Source organism: Arvicanthis niloticus, chromosome 3 (assembly GCF_011762505.2).
Source record: "Arvicanthis niloticus isolate mArvNil1 chromosome 3, mArvNil1.pat.X, whole genome shotgun sequence".
In the NCBI taxonomy this organism is placed as follows: Eukaryota; Metazoa; Chordata; class Mammalia; order Rodentia; family Muridae; genus Arvicanthis; species Arvicanthis niloticus.
In genome coordinates this window covers 54,636,307-54,664,220 of record NC_047660.1, presented here as the reverse complement: position 1 = coordinate 54,664,220, position 27,914 = coordinate 54,636,307, and the positions used below count along the sequence as shown (strand labels likewise).

At 41.7% G+C, this 27,914-nt stretch overlaps 1 protein-coding gene across 3 annotated transcripts in view; it reads left to right on the top strand.

Moving 5' to 3' along the window:
* Positions 1–27,914, top strand: part of Kif13b (kinesin family member 13B) — a 146,889-nt gene that overhangs the window by 29,906 nt on the left and 89,069 nt on the right. For all 3 annotated transcript variants that reach the window (XR_013109314.1, XM_034497345.2, XM_034497344.2), the window contains exons 3-6: positions 17,918–17,930; positions 22,324–22,384; positions 23,614–23,706; positions 25,009–25,189. Coding sequence is in view for 2 of the 3 variants with exons in the window: in XM_034497345.2 (XP_034353236.1) it covers positions 17,918–17,930; positions 22,324–22,384; positions 23,614–23,706; positions 25,009–25,189 (348 nt within the window). In the remaining variant the exon portion in view is untranslated. The remainder of the gene's footprint in view (positions 1–17,917; positions 17,931–22,323; positions 22,385–23,613; positions 23,707–25,008; positions 25,190–27,914) is intronic.

Sequence of the window (27,914 nt, the reverse complement as noted above, 5' to 3'; positions counted from 1 at the left end):
TCTCTTAGCTATAGGATGGGAAGAGACAGTGTTGATTGAAAAAGAGTAGGGCTTAGACTCTGGGCCTCACTACCATCTGAGTAAATCTGGAAGCTCATATTACCTCCGGGAGCTTCAGTTGCCTTCTCTGTGAGGTGGAGGTGGTGGCTCTATATAGCACATGGACGCTGTAGTGGGCATGCCCAGTTCTTTATGTAAGCACCTGGCTCATGATAATACTTAGTAATGATAATTGCTGTTGTGTCCTGGTAGACTTATTCTGATAATTTGTTAGACTATATTGTATTTTAAGAGACATTTTTTTTGAACATGGTCTGTACTGGGTAGTGAATAAGAATTTGTTGATTGGGTTGAGCATGTAGTAGCTATATCAGGTTTTTTTTTTTCATTGACAGTATCACAAATGAGTTAAATGTGCTTATTAATCGCCAGATGGCAGGATTGTGGGATTTCTCTGAAGAGCATCAACTGGCATAATGTTGCTCAGAATTGGTTACAGTTGTACAAAGAACTGTCATTCTCAGACTAGAAGGACTCTGATTAGCTTAGAAGCTGTCAGAAGTCTAATAGGCAGTTCACAATCCTTGGAAATGTAAGCGAATAAAGAATGTAAGTTTTGGATCTTCCATTGATGACAAGCAGCATTCACTTATAGTTATTATTACTAGTTTTGATTTTTTTGAGACAGGGCATTCTTTAGAATCCTGCTGCCGGGCGGTGGTGGCGCACGCCTTTAATCCCAGCACTTGGGAGGTGGAGGCAGGCGGATTTCTGAGTTCGAGGCCAGCCTGGTCTTCAGAGTGAGTTCCAGGACAGCCAGGGCTATACAGAGAAACACTGTGTCGAAAAACAAAACAAAACAAAACAAAACAAAACAAAACAAAACAAAACAAACAAACAAACAAAACAAGAATCCTGCTGCCTTAGCATCCTGAGTGCTAGGACTATAGGTATGTATCTCCACTTATGGCCTATGCTGTTGATTGACACCTAATTTTTATGATCTTGGCAAGGTGACTGATAAAGGGAAAGGTAAATATGACTTGCTTTAAAATTAGAAAGAAAGAGAGAAAAAGAAGGGAAATCATATTCTGGAGTCAGAGAAACACATCAACAGCTAAGAATATTGTTTTCATTAATATACTCAGTGACAGTTTATTGTGTTTTAGGAACATTGACCTGAAGAAAACAGTGGTTCTAGGCTTCATGGAGCTTGCTATTGCTAGCTCAGTAGGATATTGTAGACTCATCTAAGCCATGTGATTATTTATAATGAGATATTATAGTAGCTTTCTATGATTGGACTTAGGCAAAAGGGCATAGTCTCCGCCCCAACCCCTCCACCAGGAGGTAGGTTACAGTTTAACCTTGCTGAGTCCTGCACCATGCTTATTAGCAGACAGCCACAACATTAGTCATGCAGTGCTGTTGCTAGGGGCCAGTGAGGTCACAGCACTCAGACAAGTACCTGACTGGAAAGTTTCCCTGGAGACACATGAAGCAGGTATTCTGACCAGATCAATATTCAGGACTAGGTTGGGTCCCACCCAAGAGCATGGCTCCCAAGGGAGCAGGCTAGGAGTCTGGCTTCTCCTTATGAGTTGCCCTCCCAGAAAAGAGGCGTCTGCATCTAGTTTTGGTGATTGATCTATGTTTAATGCCGTACATTTTCTCAGTGAAAAATTATTTCTAGTATTTGCTATCAAATGCTGGTCAGAAAAAGAGATAGCTGGGAGCATGCAAAACCTGCTTTCAGAGCAGAAATCTTAACTCTTTTTTTTTTTTTGGTCAGGAACGTTTTTGGCTGATAGAACCAGTGGACCCTTCCTAAAAATGCATAAAGGAGACCAGATTTGTGCTGAAGTATAGTTATCAGAAATGTTTTTAGAAATGTGTAATAGTAGTGATATGCACTTAATACTGTGCTAACCAGCCAGATCGAATGTTAAAGATAATTACTTAGACTTTGAAATTGTGTTGGGTGTATATGTTTGGTTTTTTTGTTTTGGTTTTCGAGACAGGGTTTCTCTGTGTAGTCCTGGCTGTCCTGGAACTCACTCTGTATACCAGGCTGGCCTTGAACTCAGAAATACACCTGCCTCTGTCTCCCAAGTGCTGGGATCAAAGGCATGCGCCACGACTGCCCAGCGTGTTGGGTGTATATGATATTTAAAGATATTTGCAACAGGGCTGAGAGATGTTTCAGTTGTTGGAAGTATGTACTGCTCTTGCACAGGGCCTGAATTCAGTTCCTAGTACCCATCCGTGTCAGGCAGATTCACATCCCTGTGACTGCAGGTCTCAGGGATCAGATGTCCTCTTCTGCTTCTGCAGGTGCGTTTGCATTTGTGGACCCCCAAAACAAACAAACAAATATTTGCAACAATTAGAATGTGATAGAAAAGCAGGTGATAAGAGTCACAGGCTCTGCTTAAACTACAGTTCATTGCTACATTAGTAATTGAAGGGTGCATCTGTTTCTATGATAAGGTCTTGAGAAGTGGCACTTGTAACTCTGCTCATAGAGCTTCTCCAGTCTCTATGGTTAAGAATTCCTGTTCTAACTTCTTACTTCTCTGTTCCTGGGTAGAAAATTCTTCCTGCAGTGTTGAATGCCATTGCCAACTGGAGATGGAGATTCTCGACCAGTGTTTCCTCTGAGTTGTTATTGCACCTGATTTTAGGATCTAAAACTTGTTTGTTTGTTTGTTTTTTGCCAAGTTGTGCCTTTCCTTCTGGGATTGTAAGTGAACCCTGTGATAAAGTGTTCACTGGTTCGCCTGCTCATCTGTTTACACTGTGAACAGTGGGTATTGTTACAGAGAATACACCAGCTTTCTCACGCCCTGTGAATGAATGTGTGGACTTCGTCATAGTTTTACCTGCTGATGGTGTTATGTCTGAAAATAAACTGAATGTTTTTTCCCCTCCACCCCCCACACACAAAAAAAGAATTCCTGCTCTAGAGTTGGCCTCCTTGGTTGGAATTTTGGATCACATGCCAGCCATTATCTCTGGGTTGATCAAATGGATGACTGTTTTTTATATTTATATGCAAAATAATGTATATTTTATATGTGATGAGGGTGCTGTGCTTAGGGTTCAGAGGTCAGAGTCTTTAGGATATAGAGGACAGCATGGCCTTGGGGTAGGAGGAGAAAAGAGGGAGGATGAGCCCCGTGTGAACAGTGCAAAGTCAGGAGCCTGGTTGGCCACAAGGATGCCCCTGTATTGACTTTTCTAATCTCCTTTATTATTTGTCTTTTGCAGATGAGAAACAGGCACAGAAAGATTAAGTAACTTGCTCAAAGTCAAAACTATGCCTGTCTGGCTCTGTGATTCCAGACTACTCACTCAGCACAAGAGCACCCTGATGACACGGTGGAGGACAGTTAGTAGTATGCAACTGTAGATAGGATATCAGGTCAGAGGCTGCTAACATGAGACTGGCCAGATATGGAAAGGCTCTCTGAATGTCAAGCTTTAAGAATAGGTGAAGGATTTTCCAGCCCAGAAATCTATACATTTCAGTTTTCAACTTAGACAAAATTTATGTAACAGTTAAAGTCTGGTGTTTCTGAGCTAGTGTTTATGCTTACACCACCATAGTCACCTGATTAGATGGGGACTCTGGTGCATTTCCTAAATGTGCAGTCTTCCGGTGACTCAGTCATGGTCATAAGATGCTTGTACAACATGAAGCAAAGGAGCCTTTTGAGATCTGGTTTATTTTCTGGCCTTGTATATGAGAATGCATGCGAATGTAAGGTGGGAGGGGCTCTGTGAGGGCAGGGGTGCACTAACTTGCAGACAACATCCCCGGCTGCCTTGCATTGACTTTACCCCCACTCCTATGTAAATGCAGCATACCCTGACTTCCCTGTCTAGGAAAAGAGGCTCCTGGCCTCACAGTGAGCTGATAGTGACTGACAGGTTAGGTTAGTATGGCCAACTCTAACTAGACATTTTGGGGAATATTTCCCAACCTCCTTTCACAGTTGTGGAATATGACAGGTGAGAGTCTAAGCTGAGTAGGCATAAAAGTAACCTGAACTTCGGTAGCCTCTGTAGGTAAGTGATTGGGGTCTAAAGCTTTGCACACCATATGCTTACGTGAATCTTAATGCTTACAGCCAGTCTTAGTAAAACATACTTAACACAGTTTTCATGATGGGTTTGGTTAGCTAGTTCCTGGTCTCAAGTACTGATTGGTTGAGATCAGATTCAGCATTGGCCCTTGTGACATTATGGGCATTCATGAATTGCACAAAAAATGTCTTAGAAGCCCATGCTAACCTTATTCTATTCCCTAACCCACACTGTGTGAAATGCCCTTATCTCAGATTATGGTAGGATTTATGATCAGAATGTTTGGCTGGCTTTTTTTCATCTGCTGTAAGGCAGTGATGGTTTTCAGGTTGGTAAAGAGCAAATATTGTTCACTCTCATGGTCTCTCAAAGATGTTATGTTGTGCCAGAAAGTGTTCATGAACCAAAAGACCACAAGGAGCCATTTCTGATGTAATTGCATTAAGGTCTCTTTATTATAAGTTCGGGCTTGGGCTCTCCTCTAATCCAACCTTGACACAGCAGGACAGGAAGGTGGAGCAGCCTTGAACCCTCAGTTGGACAAGGTTTTATAGGAAATGGGATCAAGTGAGGGGTGTCCAGCCTGGCAAGCATCTAATAGAATGACTACCATGAACAATCATAAACAGTCTGAAAGTACGTCTAAAACCATCAGACTAATCTTTGATTGACTGTTGTTAGGAAGTAGCTAGGGAGTAATTTTGTTGTAAGGGCCAAGGACAAGTCATGGAGTCCTTTTTGGTACTTAGGTGTAGCTTGGGTTTATCTGTAGGACAGATTTTTTAGGCTTTTTTTCTTTTAAGATGGAGGCTGGTCCCAAGATGGAGTAGGTTTGGCTTCTCAGTTCCTTTCTGCATTCCCATGTTTTACTTCCCTATTTGAAAATTTCCTTTCATCTTACAGACCAATAGTGGGATTCAACAGTGGGTTAAAAAAAAAAGATTTATTTATTTTATATATGTGAGTACACTATCACTGTCTTCAGACACACCAGAAGAGGGCATCAGATTCCATTACAGAGGGTTGTGAGCCAGTATGTGGTTGCTGGGAATTGAACTCAGGACCTCTGGAAGAGCAGCCAGTGCTCTTAACTGCGGATCTATCTCTTCAGCCCTCAACAGTGGCTTTTTTAAAAAACAAAACAAAACAAAACAAAACAAAACAAAACACCACCCTGGGCTGGAGAGATGGCTCAGTGGTTAAGAGCACTGATTGCTTTGCCAGAGGTTCTGAGTTCAATTCCCAGCAACCACATAGTGGCTCACAACCATCCGTAATGTGATTCAATGCTCTCTTCTAGTATGTGTCTAAAGACACCTGCAGTGTATTCATCTAAATAATAATAATAAAAAAACATGTATTTATTTTTATTTTATGTGTATGAATGTTTTGCCTACATTTATTGTAAGATCCACTCTGTGTATTCCTGGCACTTGAGGTTAGAAGAGGGTGTTGAAGTGAGAATTTCTGGTTTCTTTGGAGACTCAGTTGTGTCATGTGATTTTTTTTTTTTTTTTTCTGGAAACTGTCTTATAAGAGGATGTTTTGCTGAGAACAGACATGTGTTTTTGTGGATGCTGCCTGGAAAAAAGGCATGCGATGTTTTGCTAGAGCAGATGCTTGAGAGAACATGTGATGTTTGGAAAGGGTATAAATATAACACAACAGACAGTGGACGATGCCGTGTGGCATTGGTTCACCTTGCCTTCTTTGCTGATCTGTATGTTGTGACTTTGTGAAGAGAGGCATATCAGGGAACATCAGGTGGTGGTCCAGTGGATTCTTGCTGCTTCCTTGGACTTGGGCCAATTGACAGAGCCTCAAGGTTTCTTCTGGATCGAACTGCTGTTGCTGATTTCTGAATGGTGTTTGTGAGTGGATCTAGCTAAGGCTGCTGATTTGTGTGAACTGAACTACTGATATCCTGACAACAAAGATTGGAACGCCCCAGGGAACTATTTCTAAACAGGTCCACATCCTCCTTTGCCCTATTGAACTTTCCTTACCACTACCTCTGGTGAGTGGTGGACTAGAGGGAGATTGGAACATTTGAGTACACTTACTGGATTAGGTTTTGAAAAATATAAACCTACAGGGTGCCCCTGGAACTGGAGTAGTTGTAAAGCTGCCATGTGGGTGCTGGGCACCAAACCCAAATCCTCAGCAAGAGCTGGCAGTGCTCTTAACCACTGAGCCATCTGACCAGTTCCTTAACAGTAGTTGCTTAGTAGCTTCTGTTTAATTTTATTTATTTTGATACAGTCTCATGTAGACCAGGATACCTCTACCTCCTAGCAGAGACTAGCTTTAAGGTCCTCCTGCCTTCATCTCCCAAATGCTGAGATTATAGGTCACAATCACCATGCTTAGCTCCTAGTCTCTGATTTCAATAAACATTCATCAAATACCTCAGACTTGGCAAGCTTTGGGCTGGTGGTTGCCAAGTGTATCAGCTGAAGGGGCTGATGTGGCAAGTCTGGCAGCAGGATCACCTGTAGTTAGTTGCTGCATGTAGTCACATTGTAAAGGATTAGGGAGCTCTGCAGAATGTGGATTTTCTTTTCTTTTTAAAGATTTATTTTTATGTGTTTGTGTGCATTTACACACATGTGTGTAGGTACTTGTGGACGACAGAGGAAGGCACTGGATCCTCTTGGAACTAGAGTTACATGATTAAGTGTGAACCGCCATGTAGGTGCTGGGAACCAAACTGGAGCCCTGTACATAAGCAGCAAAGACTTTTAACCATTGAGCTATCATTTCAGCCCCTAATTAGACAATTTTAAAAAGATTTATTTGGCTGGCAGTGGTGGTGCACTCCTTTAATCTCAGCACTTGGGAGGCAGAGGCAGGCAGATTTCTGAGTTCAAGGCCAGCCTGGTCTACAGAGTGAGTTCCAGGACAGCCAGGACTAAAAAAAAAAAGGTTTATTTGTGTGTGTATGTGTGTATGTGCATATGCCGGTGACCATTGAGGTCAGAAGGGTGGAATTGGCTCCATTGCAGCTGGGGTTTTAAGTGTTTGTGAGAGGCCAGACATTGGTACTGGGATCCATATTTTTTCATAGATCAGTTAGCATTCTTAACTGCTGAGCCATCTCTCTAGTCTCCTTGTTACTGGAGCCCAGAAAGGTTAAGGTAGTTGCCCTAGGTGACATAGCAAGAGGTAGATAGGATTCAGACCCAGGCTTTTAAAGTCTGAAGCCCAGTCTTGCCCTTTGTGACTACCCTGTGTCACATTACATACTGATGAAGTTTTGGGAGAAGTGGCTTTGGTTGTGCTTTCCAAGTGGGTTTACTGTTCAATTCCTTGTCCCTGCTGAATGAATGGACAATAGTAAGTATTGGGCTTGGAACTACTGTGCTCTTGATGTAGGGAGCAGGTGGACTGCTTTGAGTGCTTACACAGGTTATCTAGGCAGCAATTCTCCTTGGAGAGTTACTTATCAGTGTTGTGTTTGTCAGGGTTATTTCATTGCTCTGTGCACTGGAGGTTCTTAAGGCCATCATGGAAGAGTGGACGTAGGTTGGTAAACAGGACAAAGAAGGAGGAAGGACTGTGCTCCCTCAATAAGATTGAACTAGTAGCTGTAGAAACCTCAGCTCTGTGCCTCATGCATGCATGTCTCCACATCTTTCTGTTGAGCCTGCTTTCTTTTGCTGCACACTCTATTTAAAGATGAGAAAAACCAGTAAGGGGGAAAAAAATCCAAAATCCAAACCAGGTCATTTTAAATGAGCACTTTCGTCTCCACTTTCCTAAACTACATTGTCTTTAATTTGTCTTCTCACATCTTGTGGCATGGCTAGAGGACCGGATGGTAAGAGGAAGTGGGGTGTTGGGAAAGGACTGACATCAAATGTTAAAGTGGAAAGAACATAGTTTCAAGTGGTACTCCTGGGTCTGAATCCCAACATTGTTGATGAATGAATTATTGACTCTTTGATCTTTCTGCCTTAGCACCGTGAGACAGCTCAAGGCCTACTTTGTAGGTTATAAGAAGTAAAAATTTGCAGGCATTTGACATGTAGCAGTGGCAAAAAGAGCTCTTATGTATAAATACGTGTATGCATGCATCTGCTGGGAATCAAACTCAGGCTGTCTACATGCTAGGCAGGTGTTATACCACTGACCTAGATCACCAGCTTGGGTTCTGTTACTCCTCCTCCTTCCTCTTTCTGCTCCTCCTTTTTTCTTTTCTTTTCTTCTTCTTCTTCTTTTTTTCTTTCTCTAAGACAGGGTTTCTCTGTGTATTCCTGGCTGTCCTGGAACTCACTCTGTAGACCAGGCCTCAAATGTAGAGATCTGCCTGCCTTTGCTTCATGAGTGTTGGGATTGAAGGCGTGCATTACCACTACCTGGAAGTTTCTATTATTCTTAATAAATTTTAAAAAAAATAGAGACCTAGACTAAGTTAAACAGTGCTTCAGGTACATCTTTCTTTGTCACTGCTGTGAAAGAAAATGGTAGCAGGCCAGCCTGATGTAACCCTAGATGTTGTGGTTGTGACCACCATCATGCTAACTAGGTGACCCTGGTACTCACTGCAAATCTTGTTTGATAAAGAGTAATTAAGAGAATCAGTTGAGCATTCACGGCCAGCTGCCTATTCCCAGTCCATTTCTTGAATCAAGTATCAACTTGATATATTAATAGCTTTTCTTTTTTGAGAAATTCAGGTATGTTGTGTGCCTTCAGCCATCTAAATGTAACTTAGCATAGAAGTCCCTGCTTCTGCCATGACATGAAGAGACACTTCTGTCTTGATGCTGCCAAAGATGTGCTCTATGATAAACTGTGCTGGGCAAGCTTGGTTTTGTCTGCCTCTTTCTTTGGTCTCTTGGCATTGTCTGCTTTTGGAGATAAGTTCTTACACACTATCATATTCTGAAATAGGAGTACTGATTAGGGAGTTTTCTGTTTGTTTGCACATAATATCGTCATATGAAGATGAATGCTTTAAAGCAGTTTTCCAGCTCCTATATTCAGTGGAATATATGCTGGGTACAATTTAGTTTACATTTTAAAAACTTTATTTCTATTTGATGTATATGGGTGTTTTGTCTGCATGTTTGTGTATCAAGTATATGCAGGGCTCACTGAGGCCAGAAGAGGGCGTTGAAGCCCCTAAAATTGGATTTATAGACAGTTATGAGTGATCATATAGATGCTGGGAATCAAACTCAGCTCCTAGAAGAGCAGCCAGTTCTTAACCATTGAGTCTCTTAACCATTGAGTCATCTCTCTGGCTTCACAATTACATTTTGAAATAAGAGTTCACAGGATTGGAGAGATGGTTGAACAGTTATTTCTTTTGCAGAGGACCTAAGTTTGGCTCCTAACATCCACATTGGGCAGCTCACAAACACATGCAACTTCAGTTCCAAGGGGGATCCAATGAGGCCTCTTCTGGCCTCTGCAGGTGTCCACATTTCTGTGCACATACATAAATATAGACATGTGTGTGTGTATGCTAAATTAAAAAAAAAAAAAACAGAATTCAATAGCTGAGCATGGCGGCAAGTATAATCCCACATTTTGGAGGCAGTGGCAGGAGGATTGAGTTACATAGCCAGATTCTTTCTCAGAAGAAACAAAAGCTGTGGTGAGATGCCCAGTGTTCTAACTTGAATGTTATCAGAAAGACAGTGCCAACTCTCATGTGTTGCTGGAGACATGTCAGTCAGTAACATATGCTTGGTATGTGGTTTGACATTTCCAAAATGTAAGTGTAGTGGCATAAGCAACCACACCGTGTGACCTAACATTTATATTCTTAGAAATCTCTTCAAGAAGAATAAAAAGAAATGTATGTACAAATACTTATTGTTGAATGTTTCTACAAATGTGCTTTCTAGTGACCCTAAACTGGAAGCAGTTCAAAGGCCCAGCTGATAATGAATAAACAAAATACAATATGGTAATAGAAAGAAACCTAATGGTGATAACACACTCTGCAGGAATGAGCTTCACAGATGTGCTACGTCACAAGAGACAATATCATGTATACTTCTTTTCATATTAAATGTCTTGAAAAGACAAGGAGGAAAAACAAATCTCCAGTAGCATATGGTGGCCTGAGGCTAATGTAGAACCTGACATATTGTAGGCCTGACTATTGGGGCAGGAGGAAGCCTTTGGGAAGATGGAGGTGTTCTAAGCATCCATTGTGGAGGTGGTAGTTTGCCATTTGCTAACTATCATTGAATTATATACACTTAGAATGGGTGAAATTTGTGATATAACAAGTTTATAACTCAACCACACCTGTCCCATTTTACTGACATTTGGTTGGTGTTCATCTGGGATGCACTACAAGGTGGTGGCTTGTTCCTTGAAAATTTGAGGTTGGGCATGCAGAAGCTTTGTGAATGGTAGACAGTCAAGGAGCTAGGGCTGATCCTACATGGAAAAGGGAGCAGCATAGTCCAGTGGCACACACCTATAGTTCTGGCACTCCAGGAGGTAGAAGCAGGAAGATGGATAGAGGCCAGTGTGCAACACAGTTTAAGACTGTGTATTTCAAAATACAGAAAATGGAGTTATAGACAAAGGTACCTTCTAACATTTTGGCTTCCAGCAGGTCAACATTCACGCACCTGCCCAGGAGCTATCTAGATTTGAAAGTGGAAAACTCACACACACACTCACTCTCTCTCCCTCCCTCCCTCCCTCCCTCCCTCCCTCCTTCTCTCCCCAGTTAATTTTAAAATGCCTTGGCTACCTCAAAGGCTGGGCATTTCTAAACCCTTGATACTCCAGGCCCAATCAGGGAAGTGGCCAGTGGCCACTCATCCAAATTCTCACTTGACTGGTTGGCTTTTTTCTCCTGCTGCTCCTATGTTTCATCCTTCTTTTTTGAGTTATGACATTTCTCCTCTGTTCCTTTCTGCATCCTAGCCCATGAAACTCTAAGGGTCCCACCCCATGCCCAGCCATTGGCATCTTTATTGATCGATCAAAAACCAACTGGGGACAAGGACCTTTAGCGTTTAAACACACAGATTCCCAATTGAATCAAAGAATTAGAACCAATCTCCAATATCTAGTTCTTTCCATAGTGCTGTACATATATCTTTCATTTTTAGTAATTAGGACCAACTTGTTATGTGGCAAAGGCTCTCTTTGAACTTTTTGTTGTCGTTTTTTCGAGACAGGGTTTCTCTGTGTAGCTCTGGCTGTCCTGGAGCTCTCTCTGTACAACAGGCTGGCCTCAAACTCAGAGATCCACCTGCCTCTGCCTTCCTAATGCTGATATTAAAGTTACGTGCCACCATTGCATGGTGAACATTTTTTTAATTATCACATTTTTATTTACTTTGTGTGTGCGTGTCTAGGCATGGATGTACCAAGGTATCCATGGAGGTCAGGGGCTAACTTGCAGGAATTGGTTCTCATCTTCTGCCATGTGAGTTCCAGGCATTGAACTTCAGTCATCAGGTTTGGCAGCAAGTGCCTTAACCCACTGAACCATCTTGCTGTCCTGGCTTTGAATTCTTGATCATCCTGCCTCTTTCCACAGTGCTGGGATTACACAACTTCCTTCTTAACTCTCAGTAACTCTTTTCCTATCCACTTCTTCTTCTCATGTTCATTCCTTTTCTGTCTGTTTTGAATATATGATAAAGACACACATTTATAACTTACTATTACTCTGTTGATACCTTCCATTCATATTTGGGTTTTGATAGCTTCATTTTTTTTTAAAATCTATGGTGTTAGCTGGTCAGCCTCTGATTTCTAAATGAAGACCACACACAGGAGCATAGAGGCCATCACTTTAGGGAATGCTATAACAGAGTGCTCAGAGTTGGAGCTATTGGTCCCAGGAAGCTGGAAGCAGGCTAACTAGAAGTGGGGTGTATGCATGGTTTTCTTTTGTTGATATTAAGTAGTAAATGTAGCAAAATTAAGGGAAGCTGGGTGTCTTTTACCAAGGCCTGACTATTTTTGGCAGATTTGTACAAAGGTTCAGGGTCGGAGTTTGTCATCAGCTGTGATCAGCTGTGTTCTGATCTATCTTTAGTCTTTCTAGCCAGACACAGGCCAGGACAGAACTCTTAATGAATTCCTGCTAGAGTACTGTACCCTAATCTGCTTCAGGTTGCAGATGCTAGTCTGAGAGTTTGGAAGCTAAAACTCTACTGCTTCCTTCCTCCAACAAAATGAAACAAAAGCCTTGATCCATGTGACTGAGGTGAGTCTTTGCTGAGTGAATGACAGTGAGGAGGAAAAAGAGCCGGTGGGCTTGAAAGGCAGTACTGGGGAGGAATTGTCCCCCCTCTTCACTGAACTTAGTGCTGGGTTTTCCTGTAGTTATGAAGTTGGCCATACTTGGAAGTTGAATTTTCAGTCGAACCCAAGAAAGCTAAGGAGACTCCTGTTAAGTAGTAGATTTTGGGAAGCGATTATAGAAATGAATGAGAAATTTCAATTTCTCCAGTCACTAGTCAATTGTAACTGCAGACAACATTGCATCATGAAATGAGCCATCTCCCATGTATCAGTTTGTATGAACACATGTGTAGCACACACCTCACACATACTGTTGCTTTTTCTTTGAGGTTACCAGGCTTTCTAACTTCATTCTGAATTCTAGACTTGCTCATTACTTCAATTAAAGTTGACAGCAAACTAAGTTTGGTGACATTACCTCTGTTAGTGACATTTGGGTTGGAGGTCCCTTGTTTAGTGTGGGTGTGTTTTTATTTTATTTACTTACTTTTTTTTTCCTTGAAAAAAATTTTTTTACATAGCCCAGTTTGGCCTCAATGCAGCTGAGGAGGACCTCAACTACTGATCCTCCTGGCCTTCCTGTTCCAACTGCTGGATTTATGTGATGTTTAGGACTGAACATAGAGCTTATTGCATGCAGGCGGGCACTCGACCAGCTGAGCTACATCCCTAGCCAAGTTTAAAAGAGTATCAAATTATTTACTGGACAAGTGGGAGCTGTTGGGTCATCTTCTTCATGGGTATGAACAAGTCGGTTCCTTATGCTTCTTTCCTATCTGAGCAAAGGGAAATCTATTTTCTGAGGCAGGGCCTGGTGAATGCAGTAGCTGTGGCTGCTGTGGGGGAAATTGGCTAGATTTTTTTTCAGTGTCGAGAATTTTGAAACCCCCATTTCCCAATGTGAAACCTTGTAATTTTCCACTTGGGGTTAGTACTCTAAGGGTTGGATGCAGTGCATTGTGGAGTATGTTGGAGACTGAAGTGCAGGATGAACTGAGAGGTTGGGAGACTTAGTTTATGTCACTTGGTGACATTTTTTTTTTTCCCCCAGTGAGTTTAGTTACAGTGGTCCACTAAGGAGGAAAATGCAGACTCAGACTCTTGGACATCAGAGAACTCAGAGAAGTTAAAGTCACAAGTTTCTTCTACTAGTCCAAAAAGTTCCAGCAATCTCTGTATATAAACCTTTGTCATTTTGGTCTGTAGTTACTCAAGTGAGTATGAATCACTCATTATATGCTTTACAAGAAGGCACTGAAAGTAGATCAGTATTCTCTGGCCAAATTTAAACCTTCTTATAATGAAGGCAGACTGGCTATTTAAAACTGTATTTTATTTTATGTATGTGTTTGTGAATATATATGCATGTATGTGTCTGTGAAGGCCAGAGGAGGCCATTCACATCCCTTGGAGCCGGAGTTACAGCTTTTTGTGATCCACCTGATGTGGGTACTGAGTTCTGAATTCCTGTCTTCATTGTTGAGCCGTAAGTGCTCTTGAGCCATCCCTCCAGTTCCAGACAGTGAATTTATACTTCTTCTGGCATGCGTGTTTGACAGAGGAGAAAAGTCCAGGGGTTTGTTAGTGATCAGTTGAGTTAATTGATGATTCTTGAATGTATGACAGTTTGAAATCATGGCGTTTATAGATCAAGGTTTCCTTATGCCCAAAGTCTTAGACATTACAAAGCACACCTAGCTGTCCCATAGTCATGGTCTACGCTGTTCTCTGCTCTGAGCCAGTGTGGTAACATTGTAGTAGAAGAAGGTTGTTGAACACTTTTCTTGATTTAGAGATGTTTTATCAAAGGACTGTGTGTCAGAGGTGGTAACCTGAGTTTCTTAAAGGCAGTTGGAACCTGGAAGGGTTTGCCTACTCCTTTCAAACAGAATCCCATCTGCTTGTTTGTTTTTAGGATTCGTCTCCTTTGTTTCCTGGGATACCTGGTACACTCATCCCTGACCTTTTTAACTTTTTAATTTTATTTTAAATTCTATGGATATATTTTTTCTGTCTTCATATTGTGTCCTTCAGTTTAAAAGGTTTCCTAATTTTTTGACTGTGGAATTTGCATTTTTATTTTTCACTTGCCTTACTGTTTCTGGGTGGTTTGGGGAAGGAGGGATGGTGGTAAAAGGTCTGTTCTGCAGAGATACTGTCATATGTAAGAGAGTAATATCAGGAATGTTTAAAGACATAGTGACTACTAGAAAAAATTTAATCAAGCTGAGAGTGACAAATGAATAAGAACCTCTCAGGTCAAGGCTGACAAAGTCGTGCTGACCTCCCCAGAGCAAGCAGTGGGTGCTCTGTGTTAGGGAAGGAAAGCTAGGTGAATGGTGTAGTTTGGGTGTTGGGCAGGGGCCAGGTTGCCTACAGAGTACAGGAGTTATTTACTGAGTAGGCAAAAGCTTATATTGGTCTCTGATAAAAAAAGAACCTCATTCTCTAGAGGTCACAGGTTGCCCAAAATGACACAGCCAGAACTGCTGTCAAGAGGATGGATGGCCAGGGTACAGTAGAGGTAGTAGTTCAGGTCATTGCTGTTGAGAAGGGTTCACTGTGGTGGGGGTTCTTATGGATGAATCCTTGAGGGAGATGGTTTGGTTTTTGGTTTTCTGCTCTGCAGGAAGGCTTAAGGAAGCAGAGGGGTCAGAGGGCATCAGCAGTGATAGCATGGCCTTGTATGGTGTGGGAATGTGGAATATGGAAGTGCTGAGATAGCCTGTACTGTTCAGGCTCCGCTTCTCCACCTGCCCTGGGAAGCGGTTGTGAACACAACCAGAACAAACTCCCAGGGAAACAGCTTCAGGGAGGCAGATCCTTTAATGGGGGAAACAAAGGCTACTTAAACCTTTGGGGGGTGGGTAGGGACTTTGTGGGTACATCATTGGTCAGGCAGGACCAGGGCATTGGAGATGCCCCATTTGCATAAGGAGAAATTCCAGGTGCTAACGGACATGATCTTTTAAGGGAGAAGAAATTTAATCTGGCTATTGGGCTGTGAACTCTTGCAGTGGTGGTGGGGCACAGGGCTACTTACACTGGGACTCCGAGGTCCCTGACAGGGGGTAGTGGAGATCCTATTCTTACTGCTCTCAGAATGAGATTTTCAGAGGTTGTAAGGCTTTGGTGCTTTGCAGGTTATCACTGATAGGGAGTTATAATGGGTCTTATGGATGTTTTCTTTTCATCTTGTTGTAAATGAGAGTGTTGTATAGGACTGGAGATGTAGTTCAGTGGTAGAATACTTGCCTAAGATTCATGTATAAAGCCTTGAGTGTTCTCTCTTGCTCTCTCTCCCTTTCCCTCTCCCTCTCCCTTTCCCCTCTCCCTACCCCCTCCCTGTTCCCCTCCCCCCTCCCAAAAAATGAGTTGTACCGAACTGAACAAGTAACCCAGTGAAGCATCTCATTCCTATGGGTTATCCTAACCAGCTTCTCTCCTCTCCTTAGATAATCTATTGCTGGGACCAGACTGGTTGGCATAGCGTTGGTTGAATAGTAAAGAGAAGTCCCACTTCTTACAGTGTTCCCCAGTAGGTCCTGTGGAGTTCTAGTAGTTTGGTTGGTTTGCTGGTGGTATTTTCGAATATTGAGGCCTCTTTTGTCTCATTCTTCAAGCATGCTTTCTCAATGATGCTCAATGGAATATTCCAGATACTGAGAAAAAAGTGGACTGGACTTTTAATGAAATAAGAACTTCTTAATGAGACCTGCCTGTGAAGGCTGAGAAACATCCCATCCGTGAGTTCATTCAGTACAGGGATTTAGTCCTGTCAGTTTTATTCTATGTGTAGAAAGGAGGTTGGGGGAGGAGTGACGAGAGAAAACTCAGTCATCATAGATTGTGATTTGGTTGCTGGTACTGCCAGTTGAGTCCCAAAGAGGAAACAGCATCATTCCTATGGTAGCTGGATTAAAACAAGCTCTTTGTTTTCTTTCTTTGTTTCTTCAAACAGGCTTTTATATGGGGACTGGCCTCTAATTTGTTATGTAGCCAAGGATGACCTTGATCCACCTCCTGAGTAGTGGGATTTTAGGCATGTGTTAACATGCCTGGCTTATGCAGGGTTATGTTAGGATGGAACCCAGTGTGTCAAGTATGCTAGACAAGCATTCTATGGGTTGAGTTACATTCCAGTCTCCAGCTCTTTGTGATGTTTGTTCTTTTTAGAGTGTGTCAGGGTGGGATCTTGTTAAGTCAGATTCTGTATATTTTTAACTGTGATCATTTCAGTACCTTAAAGTTTTAAAATTGAAAGAGATGATTGTTGACAGGATGGTGTTGCAGCCTTTAACCTCAGTCATCAGGAGGCAGAGGCAGAGGTTGAGATAGGATTTTTAAAAATTTTAATTATTTTTTATTTGTATGGTTATTTTGCTTGCATGTATATCTGTGTATAATGTGCCATACTAGTGTCTGAGGATGCAAAAGAGGGTGTCAGACTGTCTGGAGCCAAAGTTACAGACAGTTGTGAGTTGCCATGTGGGTACTAAAAACTGAATCCCAGTCCTCTGGAAAAGCAGCCAGAGCTTTTGACCACTGAGCCATCTCTTCACACAAAGACAGGATTTAAGTATATAGGCTAGGCTGGCCTCAGACCTATAGTCTTCTTGGCTTAACCTCCTTTCCTGTAGTAGCTGGGATTACAGAGAAATGCAGTTGCACTTGGCTCAGAAGTCAAGCTTTTGAAAAGGATGAATTATGAGTCGTTTGTCTTAGTGTTTTATTGATGTGAAGAGACACCATGACCAAGGCAACTCTTATGAAGGCAAACAAACATTTAATTGGGACTGGTTTACAGTTTCAGAGGTTCAGTCTATTATCATCATGGTGGGAAGCAGGGCAGCATGCAGGCAGAAATGGTGCTGAAAGTTCTACATCTTGATATGGATCCAAAGGCAGGCAGAGGGAGACTCTCATCCACACTGGGCGGGACTTGAGCATGAGGAGACCTTAAAGTGCACCTACACAGTGACACACTTCTTTCAACAAGGCCACACCTCCTAATAGTGCCACTTCCCAATGGCCAAGCATATTCAGACCACCGCAGGTGTATACAAAGATGAGCAAAAATTCAGAGGCAGAGCTATTAGGACTTTAAGACTTGCCCCTAAGTTCTTTTAGAGCTCAGGTCCTTCTTCCTGTTGGAGAGTCACAGGTTCGTCAGGTTAACCTGTTCCCTCCCTTCATTGGTATTAATTTATGTTTTTACTGTTTGACTTCAAAAGTAGTATTTTCTCTTTTCCTTTTTTTATCTCCTTTTCTTTTACCTTCCCTTCCTGCCGCCTCTTCTTGATCCCCTTCCTCTTTGAGACAGGATCTTATGTACCCTAGATTGATACTGAACTTGGTATGTAGCTCAGACTGACTTTAAACTCCTAATCCGCCTTTCTCCTGCTGCTGAGTATGGGTTATAGATGTGTGAGCTTGCTGGTATTTGTTTTCTTATTGCAAAATTTACATTCATTATCTTTTGCTGTTCAAAAAGAGTTTTCTAAATTATACTTTTTTTTTTTTTTTTTTTGCTAACTCTTGTTCCTTTTTTTTTCCCCCCATGTACATGGCAACATCGCTGTCTGGAACTCAGGGGCCAGCCAAAGGTAAGAGTTCGTCACATGATGCTTGTAGAGATTCCTGTGCATATCCCTGAAGTACTGGTTATTTTCTAATCAAAACTGAAAATTCCTTCTTCCTGACGGTTTATAAAAGCAGTATAAGCTGTTATCTGTCTCACAACTCCAGAGCTGCTTGTTGGCACAGTGCGTTCTGGCCAGCTCTGCCCAGTCTCCTAGCAGCCCAACACGGGTTCCTTGTGTGCTGTAGATTAGTGTGAAACTGATTGTTCCAGACTGGTTACTCTGCACCAGTCCAACTCATCTTGCTCTTGGGCAGTTGGGAGCACTTTGCCAGACCCATGGGGTCCTGGTGGAGCCCTGATGATGGGCTTCCTCTAGGGGATGTGCTTGCAACTTACATTGCCAAATTCTGGGACTACTTTTAAAACTTTTTTTTTTAATTATATTTTTTTACTATAACGAAATATCTGAAGCTGGGTTCTGTTTTCCTTTCTTTCCCTCTTTTCTTTCCTTTCCTTTTCCTCTCTCTCTCTCTCTCTCTCTCTCTCTCTCTCTCTCTCTCTCTCTCCTCCTCCTCCTCCTCCTCCTCCTCCTCTTCTTCCTTCTCTTCTTTCTTTCTTTCTTTCTTTCTTTCTTTCTTTCTTTCTTTCTTTCTTTCTTTCTTTCTTTCTTTCTTTCTTTCTTTCTTTCTTTCCATGAGTATACTGCAGTTGTCTTCAGACACACCAGAAGAGTACATCAGAACCCATTATAGGTGGTTATGAGCCACCATGTGGTTGCTGGGAATTGAACTCAGGACCTCTGGAAACTCAGTCAGAACTCTTTAACTGTTGAGCCATCTCTTCAGCCCTTAATTACATTTTTTAATTAAAATTTTTTTGCATGTGTTACATATCATACTGCACATGTGCATAGGTCAGTCAAAAGCTTTCAGGCAAAAGCTTTCAGGCATTGGTTTTTTTTTTTTTTTTTCTTACACCACTTGGACACTGGTCATTGAACTCAGGCTTGATGGCAGACCCCTTTACTCACTGAACTAACCTTTGTGTGGGAGTGTTGGCTTCTTTGTCTTCTGAGGGTCTTAAAGTTTTTTTTTTAAAGACTTATTTATTTTATGTGTCTAAGTGTTTTGCCTTCCTGCATGTATGTATACCATGTGCATGCCTGGGCTCACGGAATTGAGAAGATGTAGAATCCCCTGGGGCTGGAGTTCCAGATGGTTGTAAGCTACCATGTAGGTGCTGGGAACCCTGTCCTCTGAAAGAGCAGCAAATGCTCCTAACTGCTGAGCACCCATGGGTTGTATTCTTGCAGGTGTTCTGTCAGCAGGAATCCTGCTTTTAATTGGACAGTTCTCTGAAGATACTTAGACGTTCCAGGAAGTTCAGTTTGTCTACATTCTTGGGCTTGTTTTTGTTTTACCACCTGTGGTTGAGCTGTATGTAACTCTCTGCTGTTACAGTTGCTGAAGCATGTGTACACAATGCCTCTTGGGATCCATCTCCTATGACCTTTTAAATGGTACTTGAGTGTGATACTGGTCTCCTTATGTTTGTGGACCTTTTTTTGCTATGAAAGGGTACTGGGATAATTTTGCTTTTTATTAGAGCAGAAGAAGATAGAGACCAGTAAAGATGTGAGGAAACCAGTTCACAATATTACCAACTTGTCTTGTTTTGTTATTCTGTGAACTGGCCTCACTGCTTAGAGAAATGCTTTGCAGACAGAGAGCCTGCAAGCCTACATCCTTAACAGATTGCTTCCTCTGGGGAGAGGCTGGCAAGTGGGAGACCTTCATTTATTATAAAATGTATTAATTTATTGTGTGTGTGCAACGTGTGTGTGCACTCCCACATGCTTACCCTGTCATGTGCATGCAGTGTCAAGCACATATTGGTCATAGGACAACTTTTGGGAATCAATTCTTTTCTTTTGCCAGTTGAATCCTGGGGGGAATCAAACTCAGGTCATCAGACTTAGTGGTAAACACCTTTGTCCTCTAAACCGTTTCACCACTCTATTTCTATTTTATATTTTTTTGTGAAATTTGTTAATGTGATTGATTATGTATTTCTTCTCTGTTCATTGAAAACCTTTGTGATTAAAAAAAAAAAAAAAAACTAATGCTCATTTAGAAAGAAAGGAACAAGGGGGCCCAGTGGGAGAGGAGAAAAATTAAACAGCATATGTGTGAAATGGCACAATTGCCAGAAGGAAGCCCATTGCTTTGTATGTTCACCTAATAATTTATAATTAAAAAAAAAAAAAAAAAAAAGAATGACGCTGGGCATGTGGTGCTGCACACCTTTAATCCCAGAAATCATTGGACAGAGGCGGGTGGCTATCTGGGAGTTTGAGGCCAGCCTGGTGTCAAACCCCCCCAAAAGCTCAAATTCAAGATATGGTATGGTACGGTACGGTACGGTACAGTACAGGATGGTTTTTGCTGCTTATAATGGAAAGCCCCCAAAACATCAGAACCAGTCAGATGAAAGGCCTGCTTTATACCAAACCTAACTTCCAACTTTAACATCAGCAGGTTAGTGCAGATAATCGGATTGATTGTTGAGGATCAAACCTGGTACCTTATACATGTTAGAAAACAAGTGCTAAGCTACACTAAAGTTCATTCCTAACTGTTCAACAAATTGTTTTCTAAGGAAGCAAAGCATATTATTAGCAAGAGAAGCAAACATAGCCTCTGAAGCCAGTGTCCTCTGCACCATGTTTGACAAAAGGAGCAGGCTCTAAGGCTGTAATGAGATACAAGCTACATAAAGGACTGTTATCAGGACATATTTCACTGTTATTTGTATAAAATACTCATTAATAATTTGGATCTGTCAGTGGAGCATGCATGAATATAGTGTGATTATCATCTGACTTCATGCAGTTTTGGACTAGAAGATATTTGTAGTAATTTACAAAATTGCTAAAACTTAAAGGGTGCTATTTAGTGTTTTTGGTAAATAAGAACTACTATTTCTTAGTCTTCAGCTTTGTGCTCAGAAGTGGCACTTCTGTAAACAAGAATACCTGTTTCTCTAAAGTTTTCTTTCTTTGATTTAGGTTGTGCTAATGTTTTAGTCAGGGTTTCTATTAGTGCAACAAAACACCATGACCAAAAATCAAGTTGGGGAGGAAAGGGTTTATTCAGCTCACACTTCCACATTGCTGTTCATCACCAAAGGTAGTCAGGACAGGAACTCAAGCAGGGCAGGAACCTGGAGGCTGGAGTGATGCAGAAGCAGTGGAGGGGTACTGTTTACTGGATTGCCTCCCCTGGCTTGCTCAGTCTGTTTTCTTAGAAAACCCAGGACTACAGCCTAGGGGTGTTCCCACCCACAATGGGCTAAGCCCTCCCCATTGATCACTAATTGAGAAAATGCCTTACAGCTGGATCTTATGCAGGCATTTCCTTAACTGAGGCTCTTTCCTCTCTGATGACTCTAGTTTGTGTCAAGTTGACACAAAACCAGTCAGTACAATTGTTTCTTTGTTATCTTGACACACAAAAACATCACTATTAAGCCACAAACCTTCCTTTCTTATTCATCCTCAAGATCTCACATTAAAAACATAAATAACTTAAAAAGTTCCACAGTCTTTACAAATTCAAACACATTAAAATTTCAGAGTTTTTTTTGGCAGGCAGTGGTGGTACACCACACCTTTAATCCCAGTACTTGGGAGGTAGAGGGAGGACAGCTTGGTCTACAGATTGAGTTCCAGGACCGACAAAGTTACACAAAGTGAAAACCTTGTCTCGAAAAACAAAATGGAAAAAAAGTTTTAAAAAAATACTTCATCTCTCTAAAAATTCAAAATCTTCTTTTAAAAGTTCAAAGTCTTTCAGCTATGAGCTCCTATAAAAATCAAAATTAAATACTTTCTTCAAGAGGGAAGAACCAGGGTACAGTCACAATCAAACCAAAGCAAAACCAAGCTCCATCAATGTAAACAGCACAAAATTTAACGACTGGGATCCACTCACAATCTTCTTGGCTCTTCCACGGGGCTTGGGTCACTTCCTGTGCTCTGTCCTCAGCAGCACACACACCTTTTCTTCTAGTCTCTGGCTGGCTCCACTCCACTGCTGCTGTCCTTGGTGGTCATCTCATAATACTGACATCTCCAAAATTTCTGGGGTCCTCTGCTGCAACTGGGCTGCGCTTTAACCAATAGACTTTCTTCATGGTACCAAGTCTCAACTTCTCACAATCCCTTTACTCCTGTGCTTTCAGCTGCTACTGAGGCCAGACCTTCACTAATGGCTTCTCTTGGTTTCTCACAGTGCAAGCCTCAGCTGCTTTCAGTGACCCCTTCATGGTTAACAGTGCTATGCATTATTATAATGTCACTTTGTGATGTTAAGGTTTGTTCTTCATGCACTCTTTTTATGTTTTCTCTGTAACAGATATTTGCTTATGATCACTGTTTCTGGTCCATGGATGAATCTGTCCGAGAGAAGTATGCAGGTAATTGAGCAGTTTCCTGTGTACTTAGTAATGTGGAGGCATTTTGGTGTGGTCTCTATCCATTACCATGGTATCATTTGGTGTAACTTTTAGTGTTCAGGCAGCTGCTTCCAGCGTTTGCTCTGAAAGGGTTTGTGCTATCTAGGGACCAAAAGACTTCATTGTGATGTTCTTGGGGGTGAGATGATGAATATCTATGACTATAGGATCTTACAGAGTTCCTTTTTCTTTCATCTCATGGGACCAGGAGCTACATCTTAGGCATGCAGGCCTCCATGATATCTCTGATGTGGTCTAGAGGGACCTAGCATAAGTAGAGAGGACCCCTATACTAGAGCCTAAGTTATAGTCCTTAAAAACCTCTGTGATGCTTGCCAATTCATCAGGCCTGCCAGAGAGTCTCTCTTCCCTCTGTACCATAACCCCAGGGTCTAAGTTTTCTTTTGCCCCTGTTCTAGAACCTTCCCAAAGATAACTGTCTATTCTCATTTCTCCATGTGGATGCTGAAAATTGAACCCAGGTCCTCTGCAAGAACAGCAAGTGCTCTTAACTTATGAACTGTCTCTCTGTCCCCTATTTATAGAATCTCACTCCCTGTTATAACTGTTATGAATTGAAGGTTGTATAACTTGAAATTTTTATGAGGAAAAGGAAAGGGAGTAATTGATGTGCATAATTTTTCTGAACTCTAATATACTTTGAATAAAAGTACGGTATGTAGTTTCAGGAACATCTAGATCCTAAATTTAAATTTTAGATATTTAGGGCTGGTGAGATGTTCAGATAATAAAGGTGCTTGTACCAGGCCTGATGATCTGAGTTTAACTTCCAGGATCCACATAGTGAATGGGGAGAACCAACTCCTAAGGTTGTTTTCTGACCTCCATACATGTGGCAACACACATACACGTGACACACAAAAAATAGAGGAGATTATTGAATCTTAGGTGTTGACTGTAAAATAAGCAGCTCTTGAGCTCTGCATTGCATGGCCTCATGGGTGTCTGTGTTCAAACATGTTTACAGAAGACCATCTACTGACTCTTCTTACTCTAACTAGAAATAATCTATAGGACAGAAGGTGTCTATGGACAGGAAGCATCTATCAACTTTAAAAACCTTCTTGGGGATAAATAAGCTGATTGTATTTTTTTTTTCAGATTTTTGTTTGATTTCTTATTTGTTCATGTGCTCTTTGCCCATAAAATACCATTTTTCTGTCCTTTAGGCCAAGATGATGTTTTCAAATGCCTTGGGGAGAACATTCTTCAGAATGCATTTGATGGCTACAATGCCTGTATCTTTGCCTATGGGCAGACAGGTAATGTAAACTAACATATACTTGCACATTCAGGCATTTATCCATGAAGGTGAAGATGAAACCATGCTGACTGGGCCACCCTGCTTACTACCTATGTTAGTCTCTCTCACAGGAGATAAAAGTAGGCAGTAGGATGTGTTCTAAGACAACGCAGGAAAATTAGAATTAAAGTTGTTTGTCTTTATTTTTTCACATGTGAAGTTTCTTTTCTTCCTCGTACTCCTCTTCTTCCTTTTGGATTTGTCAGAAATCCAGAAGAAACCAGTTATGGGGCTGGAGAGATGCTTCAGTGATTAAGAACACTTGCATTTGCTATTCCTCCAGAGAACTTGTATTAGGTTCCCACCACCTACATGGCAGCTCACAACCACCTGCAACTCCAGTCCAGGGGACCCGAAACCCTCTTCTGGCCTCTGCGGGCACTAGCCTTGCAAATGGTACAAAATACCCACACACATTAACTAAAAACTAACAGAAAAAATATTTTTAGAAGAACACATTTGTTATTATTGTACTAGTTATAACTGGTGAGGACTTTAGGTGTTTATACTTTGTAATTAAAGAAATAAAACCAATTTAAAGTAAAACTCCTTCTATAACCCAGCCTGGCTTTGACCTTGCTATTCTCCTGCCTCAGCCTCTGGAGTGCTGGTATTATAGGCTTGTACCATCACAACTGGCTCCTGCGTCATCTTTAATGAATATTTCATTTTTGTATATTAGAAGAAGATTATTGTTCCCTGCACAATACAAGAGTGCAGTAAGCTGATTTTCCCTGAAGCCCATGAGTACCTGTGTCTTTTGTGCTTTGACTTCAGTAGGAAATCATATTCAGTTAGGAATATCTATATAATGGTATTGTCTGTCTTATTCTCCATCCCTCCCTGCCTCCCTCCCTCCCTCCTTTCCTCCCCCCTCCCTCCCCTGAGTCAGGGTGTCTACTGGAGGCTGGCTTTGAACTTATCCTCCTTCCTCTGTCTCCTGATGGATTAGAGGCTCAGGCCATCCTGCCTGGTTGGGCTTTTTTCTTTCTATGTTTACTTTGGTTTGATACAAGTAATAGAAAGCTTCTGTATGTTCTATCCTTACTGTGCATTTTTTACTTTATTCATTTATTATATTTATATTTATAATTTATTGTATTTATTATATTTTGTGAATTTTATTATTTTTATAAATTTTATTATATTTATATTTATTATATTTTGTGAATTTTGCTAAGTTCTGAAAATTGACTGTAAATAGTAGAAAGAGGGTTTAAACTTCTCCAGGAAGTACTGATGGCTGCTCTTTGTCTCTCAGGGTCTGGAAAGTCCTACACCATGATGGGCACCGCTGACCAACCTGGATTAATCCCAAGGCTCTGCAGTGGACTCTTTGAACGAACGCAGAAAGAGGAAAATGAAGAACAGAGTTTTAAAGTTGAAGTGTCCTACATGGAAATTTATAATGAAAAAGTCCGAGACCTTCTTGACCCCAAAGGGTAAACTTGGATGCATGAGTGCTGTGTCTTTTTGCAAATAGATGTAAAATAGATTGTGGCTTCAGAGAAGTTTGTAATTGAACTGTAGTCGAGGATGACCAAACTTTGCTGTTTGTGATTTATGTTTACAAGGATTAGTTTCCCACGGAATTCTGGGTGGTTAGAGCTGGCAGGATGATGATGGTTCAGGTCTGTACTTGTGCCATGTTGCCTCTCATGGCCCAAAGCCACAGACAAAACAGGTGACGAAAGTGTTCATTTAGTGTGAGTATGGCCGCAGCCTTCAGTGACACAGCCTCTTTTTTCTTGTTGTTTTGTTTTTGTTTTAAGGCAGCACAGTTTGGATTTCCGTGGTTGGTTCTAGGCCTGAAGTGAGGGGGAGGTAAATGCAGAGCTTGGAACCTGGTCTTAAAATAGTCTTAAAGCCTCCCCCTCGGGTAGGAAGTGCCGCGACCTCAGGGGTGACTTTGAAAGAGAACTGCTTCAGAGCACAAGAATGCCCTCAGAATCACTCTGCTCACCCTGCAGCCAGAAGGGAAATGAGCAGAGAGAGGTATCTGAGGAACCTGTGTGCTGCAGAGCAGGGAAGGAGACGGGCAGGGGAGAGGGAGAGTGGGAAGCAGTGACTGAGGCTGGGGCTGGCTCACCTGAAACCGAATTAACTGGGTCAGAGAGCCATGGGTCTACAGCCTAGGAGTGGATAGTGAGCTGTGTTTGGATGAGGAAGGTGGTCCAGGAAAGATGATATGAGAGGCAGAGAATCCCAGTGAGGCTTAATCAAGAGCAAACAGATCAGTGCCTTACAGCCATCTTTCTTTGGCCAGTATGATCTTCAAGCTGGGGCTTGAATTAGTACTTGATATGGCTGTCCAAACTTTACCTACTCATTGTTTACCAAATCATTCTTACAACACCAGGCACCATCAGTTAAGAGAAAGAGCCCATAGTCTGGAGAGAATGAATTTTGCAAACAAGTTAGAGCAGCGTGCAGTCTGCTTTTCACTTGTGAGGGATGCCAACACAAAATAGAGTGCAAAAAGAGAAAGATGGCCTTTCGCAGAGCCCAGAGAGGATTCCAAAGAGGTGCTTAGTGGCCCTGTGCAGAGTATGAGTTTATCTACTGAGCAGTGAGGTGAGAACAGTTAAGTGTAGGCACACCCTGTGCCAGCATGTGGAGGTGTCTGGATGTCACCCATTTATAGGATGATCAACATTCAGTGCAGCTGGAGGGTAGGGCATGTAGATCCAGAATGTCCTAGGAGGAGGCCAGACTTGGGTGGATGTGGCTCAGGCACCCATACTTTGCTCCCTGTACATTTTTTATTCTGTCTTCAGTACTTTTCTTGTATTTTGACCTCTGGAAAGATGGCAACAGCCACTTTCTCTGAGATCTAGCTCAGACCTACACTTCCCAGAAACAGAAAACTGGCTGGCTTCATTGTTGTTCATACTTGTATCCCCTAGTGAACTATCTTGAAGTCTGTCAGATGTGTTTAGTCTTTAGTGGTTTGCTTGTTTGTTTTGTTTGTGGCTTAGTGCTCAGCACATGGGCTTTGGAGTTACAGAGCTCAGGAACCAGGTCCTCTTGTTCGTGGCTGAGCAAGTTCCTTGCACCTTCTAGGAGAACTATACAGGGAATGTATGATGCTATCACACAGTGGCCCATGGGGCTTTTGTGAAGATCGAGAGCATGATATGCTCCAGGTCTCAGGACTTCTAGCATACAGTAGGCAATTAACACATCCTAGCTGTGGTTTTTCTTGTGGAAGTTTCTTGAGGATTAAAAAAGGTTTTTTTTTTTTTTAATGTAAAAACTTTTATTTATGTGTATATGTGTGTGTGTTTGTGTGTATATATCACATTTGCAGTGCCTGTGGAGGTCAGAGGAGGGTATGGAATCCCCTGGAGCTGGAGTTACATGTAGTTATGAGCAGTCTGATATGTGTCCTAAGAGCCGAGCTCTAGCCCCTGCTAGAGTAGCTAGCACCCTTAACAGCTGAGCCACCTCATCTCTCCAGAGCCTACAAACATTTCTGTTTCTGAAAAGTTAAAATAATGGATTAAAAGTTGTAAATTAGATTCATTTCAACCAGAGTATTTGAGAAAACGTCATTCTTAAAATTCAAGCACTGATTTTATTAATTCAGTGACTATCATGTATAGTAATGTAATCTTGTTTTGCTTGAGATATAATGTAGTAGATATACATTGTCTTTAAGAAAAAGGGGCCAGGAAGGCTGGGGAGATGGTTCAATGGCTAAAAGTACTGACTGCTCTTTCGGAGTACATGGGTTCAATTTTTAGTATCTATCTAGTGGCTCACATCATCTGTAACTCCAGATCCAGGGGAAGTCTGTCCTCTCCTGGCCTCTGTGAACACCAGATGTGTAAATTGTTCACAGATATAGATGTTGACAAAATACCTATACACATAAAAAGGGCAGTGGCACTGAGGAGACAGCTTAGTTTGTAACGTGCTTGCTGTGCAAACATAGGGACCTAAGTTGGATCCCTAGAAATCATGGTTTTTTTTGTCTTTTGTTTTTTTAATTGTGTGTGATATGTGTGCTTGTAATCCCAGTATTGAGGATGCAGAGACAGGCATACCCTTGAGGCTAAAAGGCCAGCTGTCCTAGTCAGTCATCGAGTTCAGGTCCCAGTGAGAAACCCTATCTCAAAAAGTAATTTGAAAAACATCCGAAGAATTACACCCGAGGTTGACCTC